General features: G+C 38.0%; 3 protein-coding genes across 4 annotated transcripts; 2 read left to right on the top strand and 1 right to left on the bottom strand.

Annotated features, from left to right (window-relative positions):
• Positions 1-224: 224 nt before the first annotated feature.
• LOC126372853 (myb-like protein X) lies at positions 225-9,634 on the top strand. Of its 2 annotated transcripts, none has more exons than XM_050018769.1 (5): positions 225-371; positions 5,646-6,027; positions 7,219-7,363; positions 7,816-7,973; positions 8,050-9,634. In XM_050018769.1, exons 1-5 carry the CDS (start codon positions 305-307, stop codon positions 9,632-9,634), a joined length of 2,337 nt encoding a protein of 778 aa, XP_049874726.1. In that variant the 5' UTR covers positions 225-304. The 2 variants fall into 2 exon arrangements, with proteins under 2 accessions (XP_049874726.1, XP_049874727.1); XM_050018770.1 differs by lacking the exon at positions 225-371 and adding an exon at positions 467-603.
• Positions 9,635-9,832: 198 nt separating this feature from the next.
• On the top strand, positions 9,833-12,393 carry LOC126372882 (uncharacterized). Its single transcript, XM_050018814.1, has 4 exons — positions 9,833-9,967; positions 10,039-10,286; positions 10,366-10,520; positions 11,484-12,393. Exons 1-4 carry the CDS (start codon positions 9,833-9,835, stop codon positions 11,699-11,701), a joined length of 756 nt encoding a protein of 251 aa, XP_049874771.1. The 3' UTR covers positions 11,702-12,393.
• Positions 12,394-12,476: 83 nt separating this feature from the next.
• Positions 12,477-17,914, bottom strand: LOC126372880 (neurofilament heavy polypeptide-like). Its single transcript, XM_050018812.1, has 5 exons — positions 17,585-17,914; positions 16,851-17,321; positions 15,709-15,846; positions 15,335-15,443; positions 12,477-14,683 (listed from the first exon to the last, which is right to left on the bottom strand). The coding sequence occupies exons 1-5, from the start codon at positions 17,774-17,776 to the stop codon at positions 14,622-14,624; spliced, it is 972 nt and encodes a 323-aa protein (XP_049874769.1). The 5' UTR covers positions 17,777-17,914; the 3' UTR covers positions 12,477-14,621.
• Positions 17,915-18,687: the final 773 nt, after the last annotated feature.

Raw genomic sequence — 18,687 nt, 5'->3', positions numbered from 1 at the left:
GACTGTTGTATGTGGCACACGTACCTCGTCGGGTATGGGTAGTTGACGTGTGCGTGGTGCCGTTCATATTATACGGATTTATTTTTTTCTGCTCGTGGGATTTCATCGGGTCCAGCAGCCGCGGACAATGAGCGCACGTGCGAAGCGAAGCGCGACGCGCGGCCGGCCGCGGCGCCGCGCCACCGGGCCATTTTAAAAGGCACTCCGGAGCACTCATTAACTGGTGCACCGTAACTGCGTTGTGGTGCGCGTAAACGCAAATTGTGTGCAATACGAGGTTTTAGAAAGTGATGTGTATAGTGCGATGTTGTCGGTGAGCAAGCCGGCGTCTCTGGTCCAACAGAAGAAGCAGCAGTGGGCGCGGGAGAGAGGTGCGTACCCTCGTGCAAGTCCTGCGCGCGCGCACCGCGACCGCTAGTCGCCGCCACCGCGCCGGTGCATGCGCCTGCACCACGCTCCTCCACTCATTTTGCAATAAATTCACGGTCGTGATTTCATCAAGGAGATTTACGTTTACGTCCACAACCGGCTGCATCACACGTTAGTCGGTATCCGCGTGGAACTGAACTAGTTCGGATTTCGAAACAAAAATATCGCCTTCCGGTATGTACTATACAACTTTTTCATCCATTTATTTAAAATCACGTATCTACTTACTAAAATTAAAACCGAAATTCATCTTATAAGTAGATATGCAAGCTTAAGTACCTACCTAGGTATCTTATCTTTGTCAACTTAAGCGCAGAGTGGCGTTAGCATACCTGAGATTAATTTATGCTTCCTGCTCTCGGAGGAATTTGATGATGAACTTTTTTAACAAGTCATTTGATACAACAACATCGTTATCAATAAACACAAAGCAATATTTACCCTACAGTTAAGAGGGATTATTTACTCATGTAACCATTTGAAATATTTCAAACACGTTATGTGATCTACCTAATTTATAGGTAACATCTTTGTTTAATCATGAAGTAAGTATACCTACATAAATCAGGGGAACATAATGGTCACACACCAACAAGTTTTCTTTGAATAAGAGAAACAGAAGGAGAATAACAGTTGGCCATGCTTGTCTAATAGGTAAATGGTCTTATTTGCTTACTTACTTGACAAGGATACATCGAGAACTTAAGTTATAACAAAACCTACCTACTTAACACCAAAACGGTGTCAATGGCAGACCTTCAAAGTCGTCCTAAACTAATCAAATTTTCAAACAGTACGCGGACAAATCGATTTCCTGCCTAATTGTCGTGGACAATAGGGCACTTTCCGGGCAATTGTTGTGACGGCACTCGGCACTTTTTTACAGTGACGCATTTTGTCGGTCGATATTTTCACCGAACATCACGCACCCTCGATATTCAAGGTCCTGAAGGTGGGAACGACCTTTGACTTATGGCCTTTTAAGAAGAAATATAAATAAACATTCATTGAGGGAGAGAGCTAAACCTTGTCGATAATATACAGGGTGTTAGTGACATCGTAACGAATACTTTGAGGGATGATTCAGGCCATGATTCTGAGTTGATATCAAGTGGCATTTTCCGTCGGAAAATTCATGATATTTTTTTAGTTTTTTTAAATTACTTTCAATTCTATACTTGCTTTAAATAAAGATAATCATGCTACTTTGACGAGTTTTAAACCGTTTGAAATATGTGCCTGCACAAGCCCGCACTATAAATTGTTCGCCCAAGTTCGACTGCTGAACGAATTAGAACCTAATGCTTTTTGTACTTATATCATTTGCCTTAGCTGGCGAGGAGTACGAGACACCTCTGCCTACCCCTTCGGGGATACAGACGTGATGCTATGTTATGTAATATGAGATAATTTGCCTGTTTCTCTACCAACCATAGGGTAGGTATATATAGATATACCTATATTCCAAAACATATTTGGATTGCCGAAGAATATGCTCATTAGTGAGCGTATACATATACAAACTTTTAATTTAATTAATTTAATACATATTTTAACTAAAACCAAAAGTAGCATTGTTTTCACAACATCACTAATTAGTTTTAGTTCGGATGTTCGGCCGCCTTGAAGTAAAATATATAATTGCGGTTAATTATAGTATGTATATAAATCTGCATAAAAGTAAGTTATCGTACCTACCCAGCGTTAAATAATAAAACAAAGCAATGCTCGTTAGACTCGACCCACGAGAGCGTGGCGAGGTAACAAAATATGCCATTATATTAGTCTGATGGACACTTGTTTCACATTTATTACCTGCTATTTTTACCGTAAAGAACAATCTCTTTTAATAGAATTCAATTTCTACAATCTATTAAGGCTTCACCCTGTAAATAACCCCGCCCGTGTCTTTCTATCTATCTAAACAATATGCCTAAATAAGCCTCAACGACCTCCGTGGTCCAGTGGTTGAGCGTTGGACTCACGATTCGGAGGTCCTGGGTTCGATTCCCGGTGGGGACATATCACAAAAATTACTTTGTGGTCCCTAGTTTGGTTAGGACATTATAGGCTGATCACCTGATTGTCCGAAAGTAAGATGATCCGTTAAGCCGTTGGTCCCGGTTACTACTTACTGATGTAAATAAGTAAGTAGTCGTTATATAAGCCATGTCAGGGGCGTTTGGCGGCTCAATAGTAACCCTGACACCAGGGTTGATCAGGTTGGTACCTCACAACCCACACGATAGAAGAAGACACTACACGATTCCTCAAGACGTGGCAGTGTAATAAGAAGTGGTGGTAGGGATCCGATTTCGCCATACTATAACATACCTACCCTGTATTTCGTGAGAAGTCGTGAAGTGTAATAGGGCTTGTACGGTCACGAGTACTAATATGTATACACTTTGAAACCATATCACATTAACTTTTTTGACAAATTAAACTGTAAGTCTTATTAAATGTCAAAAATGATAGTGAGACAGGATTCTAAAGTGGGTACATGATATTGCTCATGACTGTACTTGCTGCCGCGCATGCAAAATACCGGCAACATTATATTATTGATTACCTAGTAAGGTACCTGCACCACTAAGTCGGGAATGAAACTAATTTCACAAAATTAAGCACCCTTATTTTCAGCAAGTCATTCATGTTAACTATCATGTAGTTAAGTACCAAAATACGTATATAAAGTGTGTATACTTACTTAATATGAAAACTGGTTTAGTTTCATGCTGGTAATTTCCAGCCGTTTGTATGCCGGACAAGACGATTCTTCAGACGTGATTTGTTTACTTGTTGAATAAAGTAGGTACTAGTTTTGTTGTTAGTAGGTAGGCATATAAATAGCCACACGCAATAGGTTGTTATTTTACTTAATCATCTATTATTAGGTATATGTTCTTATTTTATCGTGTGAGTTGTGAGGCGGATTACCAACCCCATCAACCCTGGTGCCACGGCTATTATTGAGCCGCCATAGGCCCCTGACATGACTCATGTAACGACTACATACTTACATCAGTAAGTAGTAACCGGGACCAACGGCTCTGTCTTCCGAAGCACGGATCATCTTATTTTTTGGACAATCAGGTGATCAGCCCGTAATGTCCGAACCAAACTAGGGACCACAAAGTGATTTTTGTGATTTGTCCCCACCGGGAATCGAACCCGCGAGCACATCGCTCAACCACTGGACCACAGAGGCCGGTATATATTAAGCAAACGTGAAAACTTTCTTCCTTCTTGTTTGTCCTTAATTGAAAAGTAAAAGTTTCAGTAGGTGTAAACAGGTCCCTAACACGCAAATCAACCCCATGACGCTAGCGACAGAAGTTTGAAACATTCAAAGTGAAATATCTAAAAATAGGTACCTAAATAGATGTTTCGTCCCTTCACAGATAACCTTATAGTATCTACTTACCTACTTATACAGGGTATTAGTGGCATCGTAACCAATACTCAGGGGGATGATGTAGACCATGATTCTACTTTGATGGAAAATTCCACTTGATATCAACTCAGAATCATGGCCTGAATCATCCCTCTAAGTTTTTGTTACGATGTCACTAACAGCCTGTAAGTATAGAAATTTGAAAAACGCATTTCGGCGCTTTATCGTGAACACCACGGGAACGCCTTTTTGAAAAATCACATTTGTGTAATGTGATTCTTGTTAACAAAATCTCGTAAAAGACAAGCCAGTTTTAATCGAGTAAAATTACAGTCTCATTTTTTAGCTGAAATGAAAGAAACCGAGGTTTTGTTGAAGAAAATAAAAAAATGGCGCGATTTTCACTACAAGACGATATTTATTACAGTAAGTATATGCAAATTACCTATTCTACTGCCGAAGTCAATAAAGTGAGTTGATAATTGCCATCAGCAACAATACAACAACAGGTAAAAGTATTGAAGCAATAAAATCACTTGTAGATACCTTTTATTTTAACTTTCATACTAAGCTTTCATAATTACGACTGTCGCTCCGTTATAAATAATTTCACCGAGATCGAAACTTGCCTGTTCTATAAATAATACAAAAAATTAAGTAAGAATACTTAACGTGGAGGTAAATGAAAGTGTTTCTGATGCCATACACCACGTTTATGTAATAAAGACGTATAATTATGCGTTTCGGAAGTAAAATAACGAGTTACGTTTACTCTTCTTTGTATGCAGATAGATGTTGTTTACATTGTACATCCAGCTTCGTTACTTTATGTTAATGTAAACTGCAATTTTACCTCTCCCTCCATTATTTAAACTTACCTACATAGATCAAGCAGGTATACCTAATATCAAATCAAATCAAACACACTTTATTGCACAGAACTAAATTTCAACAATCAGACATAACACATGAACCCACAAAAATTTGGGCGGCCTTATTTTGCTCTAGAGAAATTTCTTCCAGGCAACCACTACCAGGAAACAAACATTGACCAAACTTGGATGCGGGATGATGCAATAAGAAATAAATACCTGAAAGTAAACTAAAGTTATAATAGTGCCGTACGAGTCGTGATGGCTCAGTGTTGGCACGCGCACCATTTTGTAGGTCCAAGAATGAGTACCTACTTATAGGTATAATTAATATCACGAGCTTAAAACATCTCGTTTTTGAAGAAGTTACATCACAGTATTAGGAGTTATAACGATGCATCTTACGACCCCCATCGCATATCATCCATCATCATGGCATAACAGTACCATTCATCCTCCCAAAGAACTAAACCCCAGTACCTTTTGTACAGAATTAAACTCTTAACAAAAGTTTAAAGGTAGTTGTAGCACAAAGCAGGTAGGTATTCATGTTTTCATGTGAATGAATCGATTTATCCTACGGATTATCCCTATAACTAGCAATAGCGTATTATTAGCGTGCGAGCGTACCGTCCCGTGCTAGGCTTCAGTAAACATACACACACTATATGAATAAAAAGCCTTAAGGACCTGCAACTAGCATGAATGACTGACGATCGCCTCGCATGCGTTATCGACTAAACTTCAAAACCCTTTGCGAAGGAAAACTATAAGAAAGGGGGAACTTTTATTTTTTCTTGAAGAATTTTTGAATAGTTAATCTTACGGCGACTGTTGTCATGGAAGGTACAGTTTCTGTTCGATTTATATGTCCTGGTAATTATTTTGTGAAGAAATTATTTTTTCTACGTCAATTGAAATAGGTATTTTCTTCGGTTTGTTTACAGAGGAGATGTCTCAGCTGTACTTGCCGTGGGGCGCAGGCGAACGGTACACCAACCGCCTCCAGGTGCGGAACCAGTTCGCGAGCACTCTGGAACTCCACAAGCAGTCTTCATACGAGTACCAGGAGCCCATACAGCGTCAGAGAAGCCCCAGTTTACCCCCAATACGTCACTCAGAGCCAGACAGGAGAGACGAAAGGAGACCGAAGGAAGTTCTCAACCGGAACATACCAAGTGCGAAGCGGTTCGCGTTTTATGACGAAGACGGCGAAGGAGACACTTCGGGCTACGGTAGTGAGACTGTCAACCACATCAGAGGTGGGCTGCATGACGTCACCAACCACAACCCAGTCATGGCGTGGCAGCAAGATGACAAAGATAACAGGTTGGTCCATTGTTTCACTGATAATGTCTCTGACACGATACACGACTGTCTGCAAAACTATCTAAAAAAATGATTACAGGAAGATTATCCTACATAGATAGGTATATCAGTAGGTATTGTAAATTCGTAAACCTTTCAGCAGTAGTGAGTAGGTATACACAAACATCCACATACGTACCTACAACATACATACGTAATGAGGCAAATACGGCAGGCATAAAGAAATTGTAGAATAGGTAGGTAATTACTGTTTCTTTACCCCATACAGTCTGGATTTACAACCCCGAGTATTCAACTTGCATAACAAAGGAAACGTGACCCCATGAATTAAAAGAATAATGTTCAAATTAAACGGTGCGATACAGGAAGGAATTATGACCCGCTTTGCATAGTGAACCAAAACTGCTTACGTCATAGGTGCCAGGCACCTATTGCAGTGCGATTTGTGATAAAATAACGTATTCTCTACACACATCTATCGAGATACTATGTAGTTATTTATCCCGCAATCATTCTTATATGTAACATATCATAAATAATGTTTAATGTCTTATAACGGCATAGCCTTATTAACGCAGTTACTGCTTACAATTACAACATTGTAACAGTAATTATAATTAGGATGCAACAAACAGCAATAACTTTTTGTTAGTAGGTAATTATAAATATGATATGTTTTAGTTTAGCAAATAAGGTAGGTAGGTAATTTACCTAGTTCTATATGTAGTAGCAAATTAGTAATAGATATTTCAGAATTTCTACACCGTAACTGCAGTAAACACCCACTAATTCACAACAAGTCATGTGGAACACAACGGTCAATGAACATTACCCAACAGCCATAGTCCTTTCCTAGTGATTATATCCTCAACCATACAATAACATAGGACAGTGCGTTGGAGTCACTCGATTGCTCGATTTTACAAGTAAGTATTTATTCAATGCGATAGTACAGTATATGAACACAAGAAAATACAGAACAAATGAAGCACAACTCACGATTTCATTACTAAATAAAACAACAACTTCAAAACTCGTACAAAATTAGATTTGTGCCGTAACATACATAAGTAGCGAAGTGCTTTAACAGCGCCTTAATATGTGCCCGTACGAATATTGATGCACTGACTTCACTTCTACATAATGGTACACTACGAGTGTTCCGTTCATTAGTATACGTATTTACTTCAGGAGCATGGGGCCGGCGGGCGCGGACGTGTGGTCGGCCCGGAGCCCGAGGAGTGCCACGGACGAGGGCCGGCCGCGCTGGGGCGATCGCGGCGTCGCCACCGGCCGCCTCTGGGAGCCTACCAACCCCAACGCCAGACTGCCACAGGTTAGAACCTGGAGATATTGTAACATTAAGGCGCCTTCCTAGTAGCGCTGTAGAGCCGTCGTCACACCTCTTTCGCGCTGATTGATAAATGCCCTGTCGTCGAAACTGTGTTTCCTAATCAATTGCGATCGAGGACCTTCGTCGTATTTCGGACAGTAGCGCGCGACAGCAGCAGGCTAACTTGAAGCAGTCAATCAATAATATAATAGCACAACAGCGAAGGTATGTAAGAAGTGAAAGGAAGAGGCCGTTATTTAGCCAGTGTTTGTGGATACGGGCTGAATATTAGACGCATAGACAAGTGTTTACTAACTAAAACACGGTATAAAAATTACTTTAACCTCGTTTTTGTATACATTGATAATAAAATGCCATTTAACTATAGCATGGATGCGAGCTTCTGAAGTATGTTGGCATATACATACATAAGTAAAATATACTATCTTTTACAGATGCCAAACCAAAAGAAAGGCACTCCATCGTGGGTGGAGCGAGGCCTGAACATGATAGATAACACAGCAGATGTTCTAGTCATAGACCAAAGAAGTTCTACCAACTCCGGATTCGAATGTGACGGATCCTCCTGTAACGGCAGCGATGAAGGAAATAGGCAAGTGCATTTACATTTCACCCTCAAAACGTAGCCCAAAATACGTAATCATACTATAAAATGTTTTGTTTTACAGAACTTTTCTCCGTGGACAAAATGTGCCTCTGGAACCAGAGGTCAAGGCCCAGAGAGAAAACCAGAGATTGAAGGCATTAGAGTTACAGTCAGCAATATTAAGTCAACTAGAAGATCGGGAAAAACGGCGAATAGAAGAGAGAGAAAGAAAACTAAGAGAAGAGAGGTTAGAAGAGTTGAGAATACAACGGCAACAAGAAGAAGACAGAATAAGACTTGAAGAAGAAAAAAGAAGAAATGAAGAAAAACAGCTGCAGGAACAGAGGAAACTAGAAACGCTCAAGAAAGCACTTGAAGAAGCAGAAAAGAAGGCAAAGTTAGAGAAAGAAAAGAGATTTATTTCTCTTAAACAAAATATGAATTCCAACATAGTAACTAATGACATCAAAACAAAAGTAGAAGAAAATGTTTCCACTGAATCACCCATTTATTCCGAAGCAGTCAGTCCAACGAAATCTAATCGAACATACGATGTTCACTCAGCAAAAAGTCAGAAGAAAGAAACCAATTCGCAACAAACAACTGAATTTAACTCTCCAAGGTCGGCGGGCCCAGGAAACTTGAATTTATATATTCACAACGGCCCTCCGCTAGCTCTCGCGGATAACCAATTCAATATCGTACCAATTGGCATCAACGGAAATGGCGAATTAGTCAGCGCACAGCCGAACGGTATACAACTCGCTGTTCTAGTACCTCAGAACCTAAGTAATAGCCTATACAGCGTATCATTAAACTCGCTTAATAACGTAAATGAATTATCGGAAACCGGTAAAGTACTAACACCTAGAAAGTATCGTATAGCTAAAACAAAAGACGTATCAACACAAACCGATCCCGTTATCTGCAGATCCTCAAATGATAAAATACTTGAAACTGAAGACGTGGAAAGAAATAACGATAAAGAATATTCGAATATAGATGAAAACGCGCCTCAAGATAGCAATCACAATACGCTGAAAAAGGATCGCAGGTTTAGATCGGAGGAAAGATATAAAAAAGATATTGAAAACCGTCCCAAATGGGGTGTGAACAGACCAGCTGCGCAGTACAAAAAGCAAAGTGAGAAGGACCCGTTTTACAGCCAAAAAAGAAAAATGCGACAAAAGTATCGAGCACAGGCGAGACAGTATATGTCACAGTCGAGCGATGACAGTCGCTCGCCCAGCCCCCCCACGCGCTCCGAAAAGACAGACAGCAATCAGAAGACGCGGAATTCATTAAGCCAGTCATATTGGAGAAGTAAACGATCTAGTCAAGATTTGTCAAGAAACAACAATACGGATTCAAATAATGCCGCGCCCGAGTTTGTTCATTTAAGCCAAATAACCGCAAATGAAACAGAAAACAAAAAGTCGCCCAAAATGTCTCCTTCGAAAAGAATGACCTTGTCACAAAAGTTTATCAATGACAAATATGGTAACAGAAGATTATGGGTTGATGATGTAAACGAAAGAAATTCTAAATCAAATATTTTCGATGTAGAAAATAGGAAAAAGTTGATTGATCAGCTAAATACTGCCAAGAGAGATTATTACGAGAGAAATGAAGATCACGATAACTTAGTCATTAAAACTAAATATTGAATTTAAACGCAACAATTAGGCTTTTATAATAAATTAATAACACATACACGTTGTTTAGAACACAGTAGCTAGTCATGCAAGTAGTTGAAATTAGGTTACAAGAGAGTGCTATCGATCCAGCCGTCTCTAGGAAACAGCCCGGCAACGTTAGGTCGATGCAATCTGGTTAATAAGCGGTCACCCGGCGCTACAAGAACGATGTCCGACGATATATTCGACAAAAAGAGGGATGAAGCCCCTATATTGGATTTGTCTAAAACTGTGATAAACACTGCCGAAGAATATAGAGCTGTTTTAGATAAAGTGCCCGATTTCAAGACCAGACCCGAAAAGGTACTGTATCAAATCAACAAAACTGTAGAATCATAACCATATATATTTACAATAATAATTGAATTCGTTAGGTAAAAGCCGAGGATATCAAAATAAAAGATAGAGCTGACCATAAAACTAAGACTTCTCGAAAAGAAATCCGCGCGTATGAGAAGCTAGGGACCCGAGGATATGAGGAGAAACACTTTACTTTTATGGACCCCGTTCCCGTGGAGATGCAGGGGCTGAAATTCGAGGAGTTGTGCTCAGTTCCTATAGAATGGCGGATGTTAACGTCCATCAGACCTAAATTAAAACAAGATGAAGAATATTTTAACAGGTACGAATCTCTTAACAATCAATTACAGTTTTTGTGTTTATTGCACGAATTACATAATTGAAAGTTACGTTAATTTAAGGTTGATAGAACTACGCAAATCCGAGCTAAGAACAAAGGCGAAAGAAAAGAGGGAGTACGCTAAAAACCCAATGATTAGAAAAACTAAGAACCGTTCGGGTGTGACGGAGACTAGAATCGTGTCATGCTCCGAGTGCGGCGAAGAATATTGCGATGGTCAGTGATCATTGTTTCCACTTTTTCTATAAGCTGAGATCTCAATTCGCTCGCGTGCTTAACAGCATTAAAGTAGCCAGATACAATGCATATCAATGTGTAACAGTTACGCATAATTGTGCTTTACTTATTTATGAAACTTCTAAATGGAATTGTAACCGTATTTTACGGTTGTTAATGCATATGTCGGTCAGTTACGAGCATGTAGTTTTTATAGACATAATCTTTTGTTAAGGTATACAGGGTGTTAGTGACATCGTAACGAAAACTTTGAGGGGTGGCCATGATTCTGAGTTGATATCAAGTAGAAATTTCCGTCGCAAAAGTATGGATTGGAAAATAATTAAAAAGAAAAGAAAAATTTTCATGAATTTTTTGACACGAAATTCCACTTGATATCAACTCAGAATCATGGTCTGAACCATCCCCCTCAGTATTCGTTACGGTGTCACTAACACCCATACCTACTTATATGGCTACCATATGTACTTGTACGGGGTGTAAGTGTCATCGTAACGAATACTGAGAGGGATGATTCATCAGATTATTCTGAGTTAATATCAAGTGGAATTTTCCATCGCAAAAGTATAGAATTGAAAATAATTTAAAAAAACTAAAAAAATCATGAATTTTGCGACGGAAAATTCCACTTGATTTTAACTCAGAATCATGGTCTGAATCAACCCCCTTAGTATTCGTTACGATGTCACTAACACCAAGTATTTATTTACTGCGTCAGTGTAGCCGCTAGGCACTACCTAGAACCGAACCTCAATCGCTAAACCAGGAATGATTGCTAATCAAGTCAATTTAGAAAATTGCTAAATTGGACTGTATTTTTCCAGTAACATGTTGTTGAGCAATGTGATCAAGTAAACACTACTCCAAGTTACTTATGGAAATGCTTACTGCGTACCTATAATGTTTACTTGTATGGAACTAATGGAACTTTTTGTGGTGCAGGTAAAATGTGCGTGATCACGAATTATGACATGTTCACGCGGCTGAAGATGGAGGTGCAGCCGAAGGAGAAGCGCGCGGCGGCGGCGCCGGCGGCGGCGGGCGCGCGCCTGCGGCGGCCGCGGCGGCGCGCGCGCCGCAAGCCGCGCAGCAAGAGCGCCGCGCCGGCGCCGCGCGCCGCCGCCGTCAAGTCGGGCGCTAAGAGCGACTCGGAACTCTAACACAATAAAGATCAAACTATGAAGCCTTATCATCAATGCGGAGATTATGCGCTTTAAATAACTAATAGAATTTAGATATTGACACGTGATGTCTAAATAAAATAATGAAAATCTACACTTATCTCCGCATTGGTGGACCTTAACTTGCTAAATAATTTAGTCCTAAACTCACATAACTAGGCCATAACATTGAAACATCAACGTTTTTCATACTTTTAACGTCGATACCAAATCTCATTTATATAAGTTTACGAAAGTTTGTAAAACGATTAGGTACTACTACTTTGACGTGTATTCTTCAAGCTGACGTGGCGTGCGGTATAGTTGGAGCTCCCTTCGTATTGCAATTAATATTTAGAGAAAAGCTATACTCATACATCACATCACTTATGTATTATGAATATTTATGAAACATTTTTGTCCAAAATTCTTCTTAATCGTTAGCATTACATTACACAATTACAAAGTAATTTGCATTTATAAACTTTGAAGGCAATATTATACTCATAATTTTGTGTGCCTTACTTTATGTACAGCAATCGATAAATCAGTAGAAGTAAATTTTTAGATAAGCAAATCTGCTTATTTCAAAGCACTCGCGCGTATCCTAGTCCGTATTGTATAGAGGTAACGTAGCACTAAGTTTCTATGACTTTTATACCTTTACCTATGAATCTCGAATTTTATATTACTATTTGGAACGTATACAATTAAACGATATGATATTATGAAACGGAGTTTTTTTTTTAACATGTACAATAAATAAAATACGATATCAATATCACTCTTTATTGATTTTAAAAAAATATTTATATTACACATTCATTATATTTTAGAGCCTATAAAACAATAACATTCTCAAGATACGATGTCTCTATGCGTTGGCAAACGTTGCCGGAGCCGCGAGCGGCCCCTCCCTATACTACATGAATATGAAGCCAAAAATATCGTTACATCTAATGTACCTATTAACAATATACGAATTTAATTCATCTCTGAGAATCCTCTAGATGATACTAGGCCCTAAGTACTGCCATTCATATTTTAACATAAAAATATAGAAACACAAAAATGAAAATAATTATGATGAATCTCTTAGAACATACCTACATAGATGATACTCATCTAAAGAAATATTATCTATAACAACAAATGGTAAATTCAGTGCGTATCGAAGAATTCTCAGTTTTAAAAACTAGATATTATACTCGTACTGTAAGGAAACATATCTACTGAATGCTCCTGGCACTAAGAGATATCACAAGATTATGTCGAGAATGTATAAATAAATAAGTAGTACAAATAAATCAAAGAATCAACAAGGAAATATTGTATGCTGTAGTACAAAAAAAACAGTAGTCGTTTTTGATTGAAAAATAATACGTGTAGTATGAAACGTAATTGTGAAACTACATGCCGACAATTCCGACATCTGCAGAACACAACATCGACCTACTGACACTAATGGGATGTATTTTATTTCGTCTATTAGTCACCTGTTAATATTCTCTCACTCTTACCCTACTACTATAGTAAGTATAATAAATTATTTGCATTCGAAATGTTTAGAATTTCAAAATGATTCTTTACAATGTCTGCACTATCCTTAACTCCAACTATTATACTTAAAACTAGGTATACAAAATAGGAATCTGCAATAAAACGATTATGTTCAAGCTGTTTACATTAGACTTGGCCGCGGGATATAAATGAAATAAAAATGTGAGGCTGTCACTGTATCTCAGTGCACACCGAGATACAGAGTGGAAGTGGAAATGAAGGACACACAATGCACAACATAGGTCAATGTGTCCGGACGGAAAATGACAATACATTTATACGTAAACACTACAGATTCATCAAACTGAAAATAAAGGAAACTCATCTAAAAACATTTTTGACGTGATGTAAACAGCATACTTATTGGTCCAAAATTCAGGTCTCATCACATAATGTCATGGGTCATTCACAACACCAATAAAATGTTATTAAATTAACACGATGATGATCAGCTGCTGTATCGCCGTGGATGCGATCACTACGTAATAGATAGCAGTGGTGAGACAAGGAACAAATGCACACATGGAATGAAAGGAGAACACTTATTACTACAAGCACCAGAAGATCTTGACTGTTACACCCGGACGCAGTGGCTACCACTATACAAGGTACTACGATAGGTCGGACGCCTACGATATTAAGACGACAATACAAGTTAGTTAATCCATAAAAACCATTAACTTCTACAATATAACAGAGTGCCTATGTAACACCCAAACACATTGCAGATTCCCAAAGGTCATTAAACATTCTCAAGATATATAAAATTAAAATGACTCATATATTAAAGCATAAAAACAATTTTGTATTATGCATAGTAAAAAAAAACAATAATTAAATTATTATGAAAAACAAGTCAACATGAGCTATATAAAATAAACTATTAAACTAAAAACATGGACGTAAATGAAGTGAATGTGTAAGAACAGGTATTAAAACTTATTTTAAATAATATTCACACCCTGTAAAACTACAACCCTGAACTGAAATGTACAATTAACTAATGTAGAATATTTGTATGTAACAGTTATTCAAATGCTCATTACAGATGAGTTTGATAAGAGTAAAATTCAGATTTGACTAAAAAGAGATGAAACGATGATACTACAAAAGAAAAAGGATCAAAACTGCTTACTTGTCGTAAAATCGACACCACTCTCGAACAACAGAGTATTTTATCAGATTGTATTCTTATACTAGCATTTGAAGTAGATTACATACATTATATGATATAGTCAAGTGAATATAACGCCATTGCGTGTTGCTGTGTATTGGTAAGATCATGTGGTAATTTTATCAGCGGTGTGAGTGGCATTGAGCTAGCACGAGCCGGCCGGACCCTGTCTCTGCGACTCACCTCTCACTGGTCTTTGCGCGCCTTCTTTTTGCTCTTCTTCGATACTTTGGCGTCTGTCCAGGTGTCTGTAACAAAACAGCATTACATAAATAAAACATTCGTTACCAACAAGTTGACTGTAAAATTTAAATTATTTAAACTTCCTATTGTGCTGCGTGCTGTAGTGTGAATATTACAATTACCGCCCTCGTAACCAATTGTGGTAAGCACACGTGTATGCAAAATGTTCTGTATTTTAACAATTAGTTCGAAACAAATATCATTATAACTCGAAAACGTACATGAAATACGTTTATTGGCCAGAAATGTGTAGGGATGACGTAAGTGGGTATATAACAGAAGCATTCATGTTTGGGCAAATAATGTGGCTTGCGCTATTTTATGTCAATTAATAATTTATAAATCAGATTGATTATGGACTTTCACATTTCAGGGAAGCATTTCTGACAATTATAAATCAATTTATCGACAATAGTAATTAATCAATAAGCTGGAAATAAAGAAATATACTTTACACACTTCCTAAAAATATTTTTGTAGTCTGCGGGTCTGCACGACCGCGCCGCGCGCAACGCGAATTCTATCGGGGACTTGACCACTAAACTCAGGGAATGCTATCTACGTAAATATACATAGTACGGCTATTGGTTGAAGCCCTCGATATAAATCGTGTCGCGAGATGTCGTCAAAGATAAGATTTAAATAAGTTTCTTTACCTCCTAGTTCATCAAAGACAGGCGCGTTCTGCTTGTCGTCAGGTTTGTCGGAGTCGGAGCTCTCCTTCTCGACGGATTCGGCCTTCTGCAAGCTCTTAGCATTGGGGGCCTAGAACAATAACACAACCATGTATCAAGTGAATGTTACCCATAGGATTTTTATTTATCTGATTTAATACTGAATATTTGAATAATCTGATTGATTGAATTGAATTTCCCAAACTGTTCTTACACTAGAAGTAATGATCAAACTACATATAAGATTACTGGCACAAAATTTGGAACTTTATTAAAAAGTAAATAAATAACACACAAAAATATTATATGCCCCATTCCATTAATAAAAATATATATTTAAAGTGAAGCATGCTTACCTCACTAGCCTTCTTCTTCTGCTTTTCCTTATTCTCCTTCTTCTTGTTGCTCCTGAGATCCTTCACATCAGTCAACTCATCGGCAGCCGATTCCTCGTCGTCGGCCGTACCCAGCGCCGCCTGGTCCATGCGTTCGCGCTACCGACAAATAATACAATATGAATATCAATATTATGTTATTACCCCAATAAGAAACAAATACACAAGTTACAAAGATATACATATAAAGAGGTAGATGCCAATTAGTATCAGTTGTTAAATATCCTATTAAAACAAGCGATAAAGCTGCCATTTGCCATGTACTTAGTTAAGTCTTTTTGTAATTATTTCTTTTTGTTTTGGTGCAATAAAGTGTATTTATATTGTATTGTAACAAACACAAACAATAATAATAATTAACATTGGTTCTATGCAACTAAGATGAAGTTGCTTGAAATAAAGAAATGATAATGATAACTGGATATAAACATGTTTTTCAGTTTTAATATATTCAATCAATGATAAACTTGCCATAGGTCAATATTTTTATGCACATTTAGGTGTTCAGTGCAGATTTTCAAGCTAATAAATAGCAAGCTAATAACTAGCAACAAGAAATATGTTTACAACATTATAACTACTGTACTTTACAATTACAAATCACTAATGATTTATACAATGTAATCATCAATGGTAAACAATTTTGATATACCACTAATTAAGAAGGTGTTATGTTATGCATCAATATAAGAAAAGAACAGTAAAAATACTTATAGGGAAGAAAATCAATATAGAATAAGCTCAAGGTCAGTATAATAGCTTAGTCTCATTCTAATTTAAAAATACTTAGTTTTCAACATATCGCTTTGGTATCACAGAAAGCTTGGTGAAGCATAGGTACTTAGTTCACCTCTACATTAATAGACTATCCTAATTAGGAATATAGTTGCAACCTATGTTATTTCTTATCATTTTCACACATTCATACATTTTTAAATGGAGGTGATTACTCCACCGACAAGAGTGCAGCTCTTAAATAAAGAGAGAGATACATTTTTAACTAGACAATAATCAGGAAAATTACTTTAAATCAATTAGCAAAAGCAAATAATTATATTACTAGAAAAAATCTAATAAGATAAAAGAATATTGTGTAATATTACCTCCTTGAGAACACGCTGCAGCTCCTCAACTTGAGCTTGCAGGGCCCTGGCAGCCTCCTCACTCACTCCCGGGCCTTCAGCGCTCAAAACCTTGATGGTCTCCTCAGCAGGCTCCTCAGGGCGAGCAGCCTCCACATCAGCATCCTTAGTCTTGTTCTTCTTATTCTTCTTGGCCGGGCTCTCCTTCTTGGTAGGCTCATCAGCCTTCACCTTTTTCTTCTCACTAGGCTTTACCTTCTTTGGCACTTCCTCCCACACTCCCTCATCAAAATCTGCCGGCTTCTCCTGCTCGGTCACCTTGTTCTTCTTCCCCTTTTTGTCCACAGGCACCTCCTTCTTCACAGGCTTGAACTCAGCAGGCTTCTCCTTAGGTTTGGACTTCTCCTCCTTTTTCTCCTTAGTAGGAGATTTCTTGGAGCTCTCAGACTTAGCTTTCCCATCATCGCTTGCTGTGCGATTAGGCGAAGACTTCTGTTATAAATATAAAATAAAGGTAATTAGTTCTATTTAGTCAAGTATGAATGAATGAACAAGTATAACAAAGATGACAACACTTGTTACTACAGTTCAAGTATGTATGTTCTAACCTGCCCAGCCACTTCTCTCCGACAGAACAGTAAACAAACACATATGTGAGTTGGCAGTATCCCGGTGAAGGGATGAGCATATGCTTACAGGTTAAAAATAAAATGAGCACACGGGAGCAGGGAGCGTAGCATATTGTTGGCACTAACCTTGTCCTTCGTTTTCCTCTTGGATTTGGACGACTTCCTGTCGTCCACCACAAGCGGCAGTTTATCGAACTGCGGCTGTTCCGCTGAATGGAAGCCGAAGATAAATACTAAAGCTGCGCATACTAAAACAACCGCTACAGCTGCCGCAGGAAACAGAAACTGGGTGTTCGACACTTGTCTTAGCAGTTCCATCTTGTGGCTTTATTATAAAATTGTCCAAAACTTATAGTTCACACATAAAGGTATCGATAACGTGTGATAATGTCGAACGAATTAATTCCCCAGCGATAAAAGCAGACACGGAGACATGATGACGCGGCTGTGACGTGCCAAAAATTGCGATTTTTAGGGATGACCCAGTGATAACAGGAGCATAAACAAGTATTTAACTGTTATTACAAACTACATAAAAAAACTGAAATATATTTATTTAAAGAAAATTGAAACATGAGTCATTTCGTATATCCCAATATATTCTTCGAATTTTGACATAATATATTTCCTCGCCCTATGGTTGTCTGGAAAAAATCGCTTTAAGCGATAAGGCCGTCATTTGTTATGTATCTAGTTAAGTCATATTTGTAAATATTTTCTTTTATTTTGGTGCAATAAGGTATATTTGTATTGTTATGTATATAATTTATAGAAATGTAATTCTTCATAAGTAAACCGGGTAAGTGCAAGTTGTTGTCGCGCACCGAGAGTTTCGTACCACCAGAAGTTTTTTTTTTCTGTGAGTATGACTCACACTTTCCGATTTAAGTACTGATTTTACTTCAGGCTTTTCACTAAACTTAACTTTCGGCCGTAGTATTATTGCTTATTCTATGCTTTCGGTTTCAGCAAGTTTCGATGTTAAATTAAAATTCCAAATCAATATAGGTTTCGACAGAAAATCTGCCGAAACTGTGACCTAAACCGGGTAGGTAAAGACTACAGAATTATATGTTTAAACCTTAGTTTATAAGGACACAAACTATTATGATTCGCCTTAAAAGGAAGTTTCGGATTCGGTCGAAACTGAAACTTACATAGAAATTCTGTTTCAAGCAAACCATACTTAAGGCTCGCAGGCATTACCGTATTCAAAATATGTTAAATCA

This window comes from Pectinophora gossypiella, chromosome 14 (genome assembly GCF_024362695.1).
Source record: "Pectinophora gossypiella chromosome 14, ilPecGoss1.1, whole genome shotgun sequence".
In the NCBI taxonomy this organism is placed as follows: domain Eukaryota; kingdom Metazoa; phylum Arthropoda; class Insecta; order Lepidoptera; family Gelechiidae; genus Pectinophora; species Pectinophora gossypiella.
Note: the sequence above shows the minus strand (reverse complement) of the source record. Positions and strands in the feature narration are given on the sequence as shown.

Bases quoted from the DNA above. Each gene is read 5' to 3' on its own strand.
- LOC126372853 (XM_050018769.1), top strand. From the start codon at position 305: ATGTTGTCGGTGAGCAAGCCGGCGTCTCTGGTCCAACAGAAGAAGCAG. The intron at 372-5,645 runs GTGCGTACCCTC...GTTTGTTTACAG, and splicing joins GCAGTGGGCGCGGGAGAGAG to AGGAGATGTCTCAGCTGTAC. The intron at 7,974-8,049 runs GCAAGTGCATTT...TTTGTTTTACAG, and splicing joins GGCAGCGATGAAGGAAATAG to AACTTTTCTCCGTGGACAAA.
- LOC126372882 (XM_050018814.1), top strand. From the start codon at position 9,833: ATGTCCGACGATATATTCGACAAAAAGAGGGATGAAGCCCCTATATTG. The intron at 10,287-10,365 runs GTACGAATCTCT...CGTTAATTTAAG, and splicing joins GATGAAGAATATTTTAACAG to GTTGATAGAACTACGCAAAT. The intron at 10,521-11,483 runs GTCAGTGATCAT...TTTGTGGTGCAG, and splicing joins CGGCGAAGAATATTGCGATG to GTAAAATGTGCGTGATCACG.
- LOC126372880 (XM_050018812.1), bottom strand. From the start codon at position 17,776: ATGGAACTGCTAAGACAAGTGTCGAACACCCAGTTTCTGTTTCCTGCG. The intron at 17,322-17,584 runs GTTAGTGCCAAC...TATTTATAACAG, and splicing joins AGAGGAAAACGAAGGACAAG to AAGTCTTCGCCTAATCGCAC. The intron at 14,684-15,334 runs GTAAAGAAACTT...GTTTTGTTACAG, and splicing joins TGTCTTTGATGAACTAGGAG to ACACCTGGACAGACGCCAAA.